The sequence below is a fragment of the Eptatretus burgeri genome, chromosome 15 (genome assembly GCF_056783735.1).
Source record: "Eptatretus burgeri isolate ZD-2024b chromosome 15, Ebu_testis_v1, whole genome shotgun sequence".
In the NCBI taxonomy this organism is placed as follows: Eukaryota; Metazoa; Chordata; class Myxini; order Myxiniformes; family Myxinidae; genus Eptatretus; species Eptatretus burgeri.
The window spans coordinates 52,642,134-52,655,484 of record NC_140975.1 but is presented as its reverse complement, the minus strand read 5'-3'; the positions used below and the strand labels follow the sequence as shown (position 1 = coordinate 52,655,484).

At 43.7% G+C, this 13,351-nt stretch overlaps 2 protein-coding genes across 14 annotated transcripts in view; one reads left to right on the top strand and one right to left on the bottom strand.

Moving 5' to 3' along the window:
• The window catches only part of ABCC10 (ATP binding cassette subfamily C member 10), a 71,265-nt gene extending 62,990 nt beyond the window's left edge, over positions 1-8,275 (top strand). For 3 of the 10 annotated variants that reach the window (XM_085855925.1, XM_085855924.1, XM_085855920.1), the window contains 5 exons: positions 434-546; positions 1,133-1,278; positions 2,505-2,602; positions 2,918-3,030; positions 7,495-8,275. In XM_085855925.1, the coding sequence (XP_085712051.1) occupies positions 434-546; positions 1,133-1,278; positions 2,505-2,602; positions 2,918-3,030; positions 7,495-7,532 (508 nt within the window). In that variant the 3' untranslated portion in view covers positions 7,533-8,275. Of the gene's footprint in view, positions 1-433; positions 547-1,132; positions 1,279-2,504; positions 2,603-2,917; positions 3,031-7,494 lie in introns of those variants that run through there. The other 7 variants (XM_085855922.1, XM_085855923.1, XR_015051485.1 and 4 more) reach the window with 7 other exon arrangements.
• NVL (nuclear VCP like) overlaps positions 7,278-13,351 on the bottom strand; it is a 65,772-nt gene continuing 59,698 nt past the window's right edge. For all 4 annotated transcript variants that reach the window (XM_085855929.1, XM_085855928.1, XM_085855931.1 and 1 more), the window contains 7 exons: positions 12,915-13,034; positions 12,083-12,182; positions 11,699-11,805; positions 11,433-11,509; positions 8,751-8,827; positions 8,024-8,112; positions 7,278-7,835 (listed from right to left, as the gene is read on the bottom strand). In XM_085855929.1, the coding sequence (XP_085712055.1) occupies positions 7,791-7,835; positions 8,024-8,112; positions 8,751-8,827; positions 11,433-11,509; positions 11,699-11,805; positions 12,083-12,182; positions 12,915-13,034 (615 nt within the window). In that variant the 3' untranslated portion in view covers positions 7,278-7,790. The remainder of the gene's footprint in view (positions 7,836-8,023; positions 8,113-8,750; positions 8,828-11,432; positions 11,510-11,698; positions 11,806-12,082; positions 12,183-12,914; positions 13,035-13,351) is intronic.

The following is a 13,351-nucleotide window of genomic DNA, read 5'->3' as shown; positions in this document are numbered from 1 at the left end:
CTTCGCATATCAGAGGCCTATAGAGGTCCCTTTCAGCACATAAAATTTTGAAGATCAAGGTCAAAGGTCAAGGTCACTTTCTCGCAAATCAGGGGAGTCGACGAAACCCTTATTTTTTGAGTAATTTTGATCGGATCGTCTTCAAACTTCATGGGAATATAGTTCATGGTCTGGCGCTCAGCTGATTAATTTTTAGTGGCGATTGGCCTTGACCTTCATGGTTAGCGCCTCAGGTCAAACATATTTGACCCCAAGGTCAAATTTTCAAGTTTTAGGAACCATATCGTGTAGTACCTCAAATTGAACATCTCGATGAGTGCTTTCTCGATATGTCAAGCTTGAGACATTATGACGTCATTTGGTGATGTTATGAGGCAAAAGCATATTTTTCATGGTTACTCTGTAGAACGATTCTCATCGGAATCTCTCGTAGGCAGATATTCCTCAAGGAGTCGCTCCTGGTGGATAGCAGCTCTGTTCACCTCAGTGTGACCTTAAAGAAGTCACACGTGGTCACCTTTTGGCAAGATACGGGTCACCCTGCAGGTGGCATTGTTTTTTTTTATTTTTTGTCTCCACAAGTTTACCAAATTCATTGTTGTGTTCATACGAGTAGCATGGTTATAAAGCAACAGGAGGCATAAAGTGATGCAAGCTAACGGCCTGGTATAATAAATATTGTATGTGAAACAATAAGGGAGGGCGATAAGTCTACATGTCAAGGCTCGCAAAAGTGAGCTTAAAAATCTTTAATCCCAAACCAATGATGCAACCAGCAGCCAGAGGCAGCACATGATGGGAACTCAGAGCCAAAGCTCTCAGCTCCTTGTACCACTCACCACAAAATGGTGGTGCAACATTGGGGGGCAGAGGTTGGATTTGTCCAAAAAGAGGGCAAAATATAGCTATTTTAAATTGTGCATTACTCCATGAATATCTGGATTGAATTTACTTTAATCCAGACATTCATGTTGATTTAAAAAATTACTGGAAGGGACAACAGTGACTGGTTATTTTCATTTCACTTTTCTTTCTGCAATATAGTTAATCGGCAGCTTTTCAAACTCAGAGTGGGACGCGGCTGCCGTAAACAGGAGACCGATACCACGGTTCTTTGTACGTTTTTCTACAGATCACACCTGGCAATCATCCCTCAAGACTCCTTTCTATTTAAGGACACGTTCCGCAGTAACCTTGACCCTGCAGGAATATGCTCTGATGACGAACTATGGGCAGCCTTGCACAAGTGTCACTTGGCCGACATTGTGGAAAATCTCGGTAAGTGCACCCAGCATGGTGTTTAACTAGTCAAAAACCTTGTTTGGTCTTTGGTTTATTTTTGAGCAAGAAAACAACATTTAAAACAAGAAAGATGTCGTGAATAGCACAAAACTTGCAAAATCCTAAAAAAAAAGAATTGGTGGTTGAATTGAATGACCAAATATGCAAATCGCCTTCAAATTCCAAGTCGATCGGATGAAAATTGACAATTTTAGAAATCTGGCCGAGGTTGACCTCAATTGGTGGTTGAATTCGTGACCTGACATGCAAATCCTGTTCAAATTTAGTTAAATTGGATGAAAATTGAGGATTTTAGAAATACCTCCGAAGTTGTTGACCTTGGGCCGATGTTGACATTTTGGTCAATGTTGATCTCAAAAATAATTGTCTCGTTGACTTCAGTAACCTGAAATATAACTCAACTTCAAATTTCAAGTCAATCAGATGAAAATTGAGGATTTCAGAAATCTCACTTAAGTTGTTGACCTTTGACCTATGATGACCTTTTGACCTCAAACAATGGGCTTCTTCCTTTTGACAAACTCTACCATGAAGATCAGTTTAAAATTGTGACCTGTAGGTGATAGATAGACAGAATAATGTGCAACACCAACCAATACACTTGAAAAATCTTTGCTTTTCGCAAGTGAAAAAAAAAAATCCGAGTACACTCATTTACTCGTGGCAGGAAGGGTCATGTCATTATCCTCTGGGGTATACAGATGACAGTGGATCTAGTCTAGGGTCCGTTCGTTTGTGGGATACGTGATAGGCATATATTATGCCTCAATGTCGGGTTTCCTCCCTTTCGGTTTCATGTTAAACAGCAGTAGGGACTGTTTAAAAAAGGTAATCGTGTGTTTGTGGTTTATATATTTATTTTTTACTTCTGGTAGGGGTGCTCCATGAAACGCCATGGTAAGCTGCTTATATACATGTTAACACTGCCTTTATCCAAGGAGGATAAATGCCTTGGGGGGGGGGGCGGTAATCAAGTCGCTATAACCTTCATTGTATGACCCTTCATCATCCTGTCAAGTTTGGTTGAGATTCAATAAGTAACGACTATCATGACCAAGAAGACCAAATTGTGTATTTTGGGATGTTGCCTCTGTTACCTTCGGAGGCTTTTTAAAAGAAAAAGTTTTGAATCCATTGAGCAAGAGTTGAGTAACATGCCAGTTTACATAGTAAGAGTTAAAGCTATGTTGCGTGCTGTGCAGGGGGTCTGGATACCATGTTGGCCGAGAGGGGACAAGACCTGTCTATGGGGCAGAGACAGCTGGTGTGCCTGGCTCGGGCTCTGCTCAGGAACACAAAGGTATCAAGAGAGCATGCTGTTGGCTCATTGATATTGGGATTGGAGAGAGGGAGAGAAGGGGCAGGCAGTGATTAAACAATCAAGCCAGAAAAGGTTCAGGGAAAGCCTTTTTTTGGAAAAAATGGTGATGACTAACCGATTCGGTCACTCCCTCACTACATCTGATTCTTGAAACACCGTTGGATTTCTTCCCTTAAAGATGTCTGGTATCTTGTCATGCAAATGGGAACAGATCATTGTTTGTTAAACTTCTGAATTAGTGTTTAATGCTTCTCTCTCACACACACACAATGTTATTCACTCCTCCTCTATCAGATTCTGTGCATTGATGAAGCAACTGCCAGCATGGATCACAACACCGATCGACTGCTTCAGGACACCATCAGAAGGGAATTTTATGACAGCACAGTGCTTACCATCGCTCACAGGTACCCTTTTATTAACCTCCGCCATCTTCGAAGATGGATGGAGGTTACTGTTTTCACCCCTTTGTTAACAGTATTACGGAAAAACTCCTCGACGGATTTCGACGAAACTTGGTGGGGGGGGGGGTGAGGTATGGTCCAAGGATCATGCCATTAAATTTTGGACTTGGTCCAAAGTTCAATATGGCCACTATGGCAGCCATTTTGAAAAAAAAATTGAATTTTTGTTTTTGCATTTCTACGTTTTAAGTGATTTCCAACCCAAAAAAAAAAATTGTTAGAGAAAAAAAAATTTTGCAACTTTTTTTTTCAAAAAAATTTCCTTATATTTGAATTTTTTTTTGCATTTCTACATGTTTTAAGTGATTTCCAACCCCCCCCCCCCAAAAAATTCTTCTTCCTCTTTCAGCTTGCTCCCGTTAGGGGTCGCCACAGCGGACCAACCGTCTCCATTTCGCTCTATCCTCCACATCTTCCATTGACACTCCAACCACCCGCATGTCCGCCCTCACCGCATCATGAACCTCTTCTTTGGCCTTCCTCTTCTCCTCCTGCCTGGCAGCTCCATCTTCAACATCCTTCTCCCGATATACTCCGTTTCCCTCCTGTGCACATGTCCAAACCATCTCAATCTCGCCTCTCTCACTTTGTCTCCAAACCGTCCTACCTGCGCTGTCCCTCTAATATACTCATTTCTTATCCTATCCATCCTCGTCACTCCCAACGAGAATCGCAGCATCTTTAACTCTGCCACCTCCAGCTCTGCTTCCTGTCTTTTTGTTAGCGCCACCGCTTCCAAACCATACAACATAGCTGGTCTCACGACAGTCTTGTATACTTTCCCCTTCACTCTTGCAGCTACCCTTCTGTCACAAATCACTCCTGCAACTCTTCTCCACCCACTCCATTCTGCCTGCACTCTCTTTTTCACTTCTCTCCCACACTCTCCGTTACTTTGGACAGTTGATCCCAAGTATTTAAACCAATCCACCTTCCCCACCTCAACTCCTTGCAACCGCACCATACCACCACCCTCCCTCTCATTTACGCACATGTACTCCGTCTTACTCCTACTGACTAACATTCCCCTTCTCTCCAGTGCGTACCTCCACCTCTCAAGGCTCGATTCAGCCTGCTCCTCACTCTCCCAACAGATCATGATGTCATCCGCAAACATCATAGTCCATGGAGACTCCAGTCTGATCTCGTCCGTCAACCTGTCCATCACCATTGCAAACAGGAAAGGGCTCAGAGTCGATCCTTGGTGCAATCCCACTTTAACCTTAAACCAGTCCGTCATTCCTACCGCACACCTCACCGCTGTCACACTGTCCTCATACATATCCTGCACGATCCTCACATACTTCTCCAACACTCCCGACCTCCTCATACAATACCACAACTCCTCTCTTGGCACCCTATCATAAGCTTTCTCTAAATCCACAAACACACAATGTAACTCTTTCTGGCCTTCCCTATACTTCTCCATCAACATTCTCAAAGCAAACATCGCATCAGTGGTGCTCTTTCCTGGCATAAACCCATATTGCTGCTCACAGATCGTCACCTCTCCTCTCAACCGAGCTTCCACTACTCTTTCCCACAACTTCATGGTGTGGCTTAACAACTTTATCCCTCTGTAATTTCCACAGCTCTGCACATCACCCTTATTCTTGAAAATCGGAACCAGCACACTTAATCTCCACTCCTCCGGCATCCTCTCACTTTCCAAGACTTTATTAAACAATCTGGTTAACAACCCCACTGCCATCTCTCCTAAGCACTTCCATGCCTCCACTGGTATACCATCTGGGCCAACCGCCTTTCCACTTTTCATCTTCTTCATAGCAGTCCTCACTTCATCCTTACTGATCCACCCCACTTCCAGATTCACTATCTCCACCTCTTCCAACCTTCTCTCTCTCTCATTTTCTTCATTCATCAGCTCCTCAAAGTACTCCATCCACCTTCTCAACACACTCTCCTCGCTCGTCAGCACATTCCCATTTGCGTCCTTTATCACCCTAACCTGCAGCACATCCTTCCCAGCTCGGTCCCTCTGTCTTGCCAATCGGTATAAATCCTTTTCCCCTTCTTTTGTATCCAACTTCTCATACAGCTCGTCATATGCCTTTTCCTTGGCCTTTGCCACCTCTCTTTTTGCTTTCCGACGCCACTCCTTGTCCTCCTGCCGACTTTCTTCGTCTCTCTGACTATCCCACTTCTTTTTCGCCAACCCCTTCTTCCTTATACTTTCCTGTACTTCCTCATTCCACCACCAACTCTCCTTATCTTCCTTCCTCTGTCCAGATGTCACACCAAGTACCTTCCTAGCTATCTCCCTCACAACTTCTGCTGTCGTTGCCCAATCATCCCACCCATCTTTACCACCATCCAACGCCTGTCTCACCTCCTCCCTAAATTTCACGCAACAGTCTTCCTCCTTCAGCTTCCACCATCTGGTCCTTGGTTCAGCCCTCACTCTCTTCCTCAACCTCACCTCTAAAGTCATCCTACAGACCACCAATCGATGCTGTCGAGCGACACTCTCCCCTGCCACAACCTTACAGTCACTAATCTCTTTCAGGTTGCATCTCCTACTTAAGATGTAATCCACCTGTGTGCACTTTCCTCCACTCTTGTATGTCACCCTGTGTTCCTCCTTCTTGAAATATGTGTTTACCACTGCCATTTCCATTCTTTTTGCAAACTCTACCACCATTTGCCCTTCCACATTTCTCTTGTTGAGACCGTACCTCCCCATCACCTCCTCATCCTCTTTATTTCCTTCCCCAACATGTCCATTGAAATCTGCTCCAATCACCACTCTTTCATCCTTGGATACACTCTCCACCACTTCATCTAACTCACTCCAGAAATCTTCTTTATATTCCATCTCACACCCCATATGTGGGGCATATGCACTGATGACATTCATCATCACCCCTTCAATTTCCAACTTCACACTCACTCGGTCAGACACCCTCCCCCCCCCAAAAAAAAATGTTCGAGAAAAAAAAAATTTGCAACTTTTTTCAAAAAAAATTTAGATTTTTTTTTTTGGCATTTCTACATGTGCATCGATCTAGTTTAGTTTATTCAATCGTGGTTCAGTAGAGTCTGATCTGTTTTGACCTACAATGAATAGGATATCAGGTTCACTGAAGTGATCCAGCACTATTGGCGGCAGAGGTTTTGCACTCTACCGAGTGCTCCCCCTCTAGTTTATATTTTGGAAAACACTTTGATGCTGGAAGAAAGAAATGAATAATGGGACCTCATCACTACCTTAGTGGGGCAACTTAGCTAAATATCGCATAACAATTGTGCATTTTGTGAGGAAAGCACCAAATTTGGCACACTAGTAGCCTATCATATTATTAACAGGTTTGGATATTGGGCCATCTCAAATTCAGCCGCTGATGGCTGTGGCAGCCATTTTCCACTGCCATCAAAATTTTTTAGATGGCCCAATATCCAAATCTGTTCATAATATGATAGGCTACTAGTGTGCCAAATTTGGTGCTTTCCTCACAAAATGCACAATTGTTATGCTAAGTTGCCCCACTACCTGTAGTTGTCCTTGAGCACTTGAAGACTGAGAGAAGCGAGCTACAAGTGTCATCTCATGCCTGCTCATGTCACTTTCTATCAAAACAGCAGGTGAAGAATAAGCAAACTGTGATCATTGTTCGCATCTCAACATTGAGCCATGGGTTCAGAATGGCACTCGGCAGAGTGCATACGTCCACCAGTTTGTGTTTTGTATCCCACCGATCGGCTGGATCTGGATCCAGACCAGAACCAAAATCTAATCGGCTTGTTCATGTCACCTACTTCACTCATCCTCCGAGTTCCGTCTGAATCTATCCTTAACTTCGAGATATCCTGTTCACAACCCGACAAACAAACAAAGGCATTGTGCAGTGCATGACACTTGCTAAATCCCAAAAACAAATTTGACCTGAAAAAATAACTTGCGGCTGAATTCGATGACCAAATATGCAAATACTCTTCAAATTTCAAGTCAATGGGATGAAAATTTGGGATTTTTAGAAACTTGATCTAAGCTGACCTTTTGACCTCAATGAATATGCTTCTTGCTTCTGACCAACTCTACAATTCAGTGAAGATCGGTTTAAAATTGTGACCTGAAGGTGATTGACACACAGAATCAGACCAGACCAAGCAATATTAAAAAAAAAAGATGAGTGAAGACAACCTCCAGTAACAAGAAACAAACCAATACCTGTGCTGCATGATACATTTAATCACATGACCATTTCATTTATCCCTTTACTTTACTCAACCCCACTTGGTGAAATCCATAAAATTAATTATTTTTTAATCGACTCGGAAACCAGTTTCTTTTTCACAGCATCACCCTCTGTGCGTTTGATTACAATGGTTCACCTCCTTGAAACGAGAAGGTACCACCCCACCCCGTTTTGGATCTGTGTGTTGCAGGGTGCACACATTGTGCTGCTGTGACCGGATCCTGGTGATGGGTGCCGGTCGAGTGCTTGCCTTTGCTCCACCGAGTGAGGTTTTGGACGACCCGGTCTTTCATGCACTTCCCCCAAAATGAATGACTCCTGACTTCAAGCAATATTTGGAACAGGGCCGGTTCTGGCCTTTAGTCTTACAAGTGTTGAAGGGAATGGGGGTGTGGTCTATAAAACCAGCAACATGTTTTTGATTTCTTCATTATTAGAGCAAAACAAAGCTGAAAATAAAATCTATCACAGGTGGAGTAAGACAGGTCAAACTGCCAGGGAGAGTCGAAGGTTGTCGTAATGGGCACGGTCCTGGAAAGCAAACAAGTTTGAGTTTAAATATTTGTCGATGAATAATTTATCAATGGCTGAACATCACAGACTCTCTCTCTCTCAAACTGGAGACAAATGGTTGCAGTCTTTTCACTAACAATCAGGTTTCCCTGTTGTTTTATCGAATCATGGTTGTGCTTTTACACAAGGTAAGAGTGACATGGTACCTGCTTGGATACAGAAGGCTTAACCTTCCCAAATGCTTCTTCAAAATGTTGTTTCCCAATGAAGACGTCACATGTGTTGTCAGCTGACCCTGTGGGAATGAGATTCTCGGCGTTTTACTGTTCCACTGGCTGGCACTGTCAAATGAGGAATCCACTACGAACACACAACTTGAATAAATGGATTGTGTAACAGTTGCTTTAATCACTGCTCATGCTGGCTTGAGTCTTCAAGAAATAAAAACCCAGAAGGTCCTTGGTTTATGAACAAATTCATTCGATGCTATTGCCCTCTATGAATACGAAGAATGGAAGTTGCATTCTGTATTAATGAAGCACAACACACCATTGGACTATAAACACTATGATGGTCTTTTATGCTCTACCTTCTTCCTCACCCTCCCTTCAAGCCACACATTTTTCTCTCGACAGCTATCAAAGCTCATGGAAGAGAAAAACACAGCAATACGTTAGTTATTGAAGTCCTTCTGCACTAACATCTCCCTATCCAGCCCCTCTGTTTCCATCTCAAGTCAGTCCCCGATAACATCCCCCTACCTTACAATTCCCACTTCTCCTCTCCTCCCCCCCCTCCCCAATATCAATCAATCCTATAAAGTTTCTACCAACTTCCTTCCTGTCAGTCACTGAATTAAGGAGGTGAATATCACGTGCGGAGGCAGTGGTGTATGGGATAACACCATGAACATGTTGTGCGCCATTTCATTACCTCCAAGTGTGCAACTCAGCTGCTGCCTCAGAACTGCAATCGCAGCTTCCCGTACCAGGGCCGCCAGGTCTGCCCCCCTGCACCCAGACAGTGACGAGTTCGGTGAAGATTTCAACCACTTCACCATCTTGCTTTGAGCACCGCACGGTCTCAGGCTCTTGTGAAATTCCAAAACCAAACGTAAAGCATTCTCAGTGCCCTTTGGTTCAGACTTCATGACTCTGTCTCGTTTTAAAGTTTGGGAAAGCAATGACATGATTGAGTCAAACTAGTGTAGTGTATGACAAAAGTCATGTTTTTACTGCTGTTCGAAACAAACAGAAATATACAATGAAAGAATGCACAGCAAGAGTTCGATGGAGTGTGAATGCTGAAACCATGTCTCTTAAGCTGGTTTTTTTTTTTTAATTCGATATTTCACTTCACCCTTCCCTTCCCCGAATCCTCTGAAGTTGTGATGGATGGGTGAAACATGTAAATCAGGATGAGGTTTCAACCAACAATTTTGGTAATGAATGGATTTTTATGTTTGCTTTGGGCATTCAGCCATTAAATTACACCTTAAAGTATTACATGATGATAACTTATTTAGGAATCTTATTTTCCTCATCCTCCTCCAACTTAAAGCATGCTCTTCCTCTTCCTCCTTGTAAACATAAAACATGCTCCTCCTCAAAACACGCTCCTCCTCAAAACACGCTCCTCCTCCTCCACCTAGTTGGAGAATTTTCTGGCAACCCTCGACCAATTTGGCAACTGGACTAGACAACATCAGCTCATGTGTCCTGAAAACTTGCTCTGCTGCTCTTGCACTTCCTACCCTATCAGTTGCCATAAGATCATCTTCCATCTGTGTGGGCATCAGCCAACATCACAGCATTGCATAAAAATGTACAAAAACAGAGCCCCTTAAACTACAGACCAATTAACTTACTCCTAATCATCAGCAAGGTCATGGAATCCATCATCACAGTTGACATAAAATCATTCCTCTAATCCAAAACCTCATCTCAGATCATCAATTCAGATTTAGACCTGGTCTGTACCTTGGACATGCTGCTTCGACTCTCCCAACAACGTATGGAGGCCCTCAATGTCAGACATGAGATCAGGGCCATCTCTCTGGACACATCTTGAGCTTCTGATTGTTTGGAGAGAAAGGGAGGATGCCAGACTATCTGACAATAGAATCCAAGGCCAACTCCACTCTTGGATTTCTGATTTCCTCCACTCTCAAAGCCAAAGTGTGGCTCCAAACGGAATCCTTTCTTCTCTCCGTCAAAGCTGGGGTGCCCTAAGGCCATGTTGTAGTCCTCATCCTATTCCTTATCTTCATCAATGATCTCTCTGACTCTCTGGAAAATCCTCTATCACTTTGATGACTCCACCCTCCATTGTGACATCCCTCATCCTTCTGACAGACAGACAGCAGCCTCTTCCCTCTCTTCAGACTGACAAAATCACAAACTGATCAAACACTTAAAAAAAAAAAAAAGTCTGTCTGTGTCTGTCTGTCTGTGTCTGTCTGTCTGTGTCTGTCTGTCTGTCTGTCTGTCTCTGTCTGTCTGTCTCTGTCTGTCTGTCTCTGTGTCTCTGTCTGTCTCTGTGTCTCTGTCTGTCTCTGTCTGTCTGTCTCTGTGTCTCTGTCTGTGTCTGTCTGTCTCTGTCTGTGTCTGTCTGTGTCTGTCTGTCTGTCTCTCTGTCTGTCTCTGTCTGTCTGTCTGTCTGTCTCTGTCTGTCTGTCTGTCTGTCTCTGTCTGTCCCACAAACCCCATCTATTTTCTCAACATCTCAAAGAAATTCACTCGTACTCCTGGGTCTCACTATCAGCCATGATTTCTCTTGGCCAAACCACATTTCAAAGTTGGCCTCCAGAGCCAGACGCCAACTGGGCATCCTCCGTCCTGCAAGTCATTCCATGCCACACCTGAATGCCACTTGATGGAATACTGCTCTCCCCTCTGGGCTGGTGCCCCTGCCTCACACCTTGCTCAGCTTGATACCATGGCCTTCAAGGCCATTGGAATCTCTCGTGATGAAGCCAAGTCAATGAGCCTATTATCACCACCTTCACAGACAGGTGGGTGGTTTCTGTCTTCCACCTCCTTTATGGTCTAGCATTCATGCCCTCACCCCCCCCCCCCAAGGCATATGCAGGATGGCATCCACCAGTAACCCCCTCCTCGTGATATTGCATAAATCCATGATCACTGCTCACCTACTCATTTGTTCCTTTTTTGTCCCTGCTCCCCCCCCCTACCTGTGGAACAAATTTCCACTCTTCAATCTCATTCTTCCCTCCAGGTCTTCAACACAGCTGTTAACCACAATCTCAGATCTTCCCCCATCCGAAACCAGGATCTTTTCTCCACCCATTAAAGCATTCCCAAATTTTACTTCTGTATCCCCTTGCATTCTCCCCTACCCCTCATTCTTACCCTCATCCCTTGTTGTCCATATCCGTTTATTTTTCTCCCTCCACCCTGTTATTAACATTTGCCCCTTCTCTCCCACAGTTCCTTTTGTTATGTTGCGTCCTGATCCGTTCTGTGTTCTAGCTTTTCCATGAGCCTCAACTACGTATACAAAAAAACAAAGGGAAGAAGAATGCCACAGTAAAGGACGATGTTAAATAAAGTTAGAACAGAGATAAATGCACAACACAATCATATATCCACTCACGTGAAACCCTCAGTGCGAATATCCTTCCCCAAGCTCTGCAAGTCCACATCCGGAAGCAATGGGGGCTTGGTTCCGGCCTTAAGAGACATGTTAAAGATCACATATACTCATGCTTGACCCTCAGTCCCTCTCCCATGATGATACCCTGTGATATCAGGAGATGGCCCACCTTTTGCAGAAATATGAATACTGAATTCCCTCATCACCAAGATTAAACCAGTTGATTACAAGAAAGAGAAAGAGAGAGAATTTTTTTTTAAAGCAACCTTTGTTAAAGTTTTCAAAATGGCAACCCGTTCATCAGGTCCTGGGAATCCAAGGTACAGCGTTCTGTCGAGGCGACCAGGCCGCATGACAGCAGGATCCAGGATATCTACAATCGCCGTCACGACAAGTCAGTGTGGTTTTTCAAAACCTATTTCAGTTATTATCAAAATGAAAGAAGTCAAACACAAGTAAAGATTTCTAAAAGTACGTCACTTGTTTCCATGTTCGGGACATTTACTTCACCAAATAAAAACACATGAGGATCAACGTTTCTGAGAACATCCAGAATAAACCAGGACAAGAACCTTAATCAATCAATGAAACCTTTACAACCGGTGATACAAAAAGTACAATATGTACAGGGTCCCCATTGCAATTGTTACCTGGTCTGTTGGTAGCTGCCATGACAAACACGTGGCGCCGATCCAGCAAACCGTCCATCTCTGTGAGCAACTGGTTCACCACACGGGCAGTTGAACCAGACTGGGATGGGGAATGGTTTGTACACGCAGATCAGTGCAAGCACATTGCTTTACATGAGTACCTCTAACTACCAACATCAACTTACTATTGTTACTTTGAATTTACGCTCTGGCACCTCATTCTTCCATGAGCCACGATTTTGTATAGTTGGGGGGGGGGAGGGGAGGCAGGGGGAAATCCTTTTTAATTTTATCTCCACACAGTCACTGTCAACAACACAGTAAGCAAGGTACAAAGAGTTCTGTCATTTTGTGTTCAGACTTTGCTATTGCGGTTCTGACTAATGATGTTACACCTCAAAGTACAAAGCTGTTAACAAAGTACAAAGTAACAGCTTGGGTTTGAATCCTGACCCAGCTAATAAATGGTCATCCTGATGTCTCACAGGCCGGGTATTTCATCAAAGTGTGTGCCGTCCCTCGGAAGGACATTAAACTAGGTGTCCCGTCTGCCAGTATAAGTTGGTGGATGTTAAAGATCCCACGGTGTCCTTTGTGAAGAGTAGTGAGCTATCGCTAGCACTGTGAACAAATTACAAATTCCTGCCAAAATCTACAAGGGGGCACTGCATTAGCTGCACAGCCACAGTCTCGGCAATAATAATGCAACTAGCAGCCACAGCTTGCTTACTAAATCAATGAATGAATCGGTAATGACTGAACGCCTCATTTTATTAACAGATTTAAAACGATCTTAAAAAGACATGAAAAAAAAATAATGAAATAAACCAACCTCATGCTCTGACCTTCGCGGACAAAGAGCGTCAACTTCATCAAAGAAGATGACGCATGGAGCAGAATTCCTGGCTCGCTGGAAAACTTGCCGAACAGCCCTCTCACTCTCACCAACATACTGCGAGATACAAACTCAGGTTAAACCTGATGTGGCACAAACAGTGGTGTGGTGGCACTGCTCGCACAAAAACTAAGGTACTCATTATGCATGCTTTAACAGAGATTCAGGTGGGAAAGTTACATCTAGAAAGTCTCACACGTGATGAAAGACTTTAGGAGCAGGTTGCACGAAGGTGGTTCAAAATTGACATGTACTTATTTCTATAAACTGCCATCCTGGAGTTTCACAGGCAGGGTGATTCATCAATGTGTGTGCAGTCTCTCGGATAGACGTTAAACTGGGCGTCCCGTTTGCCATCATGAGTTGGAAGATGT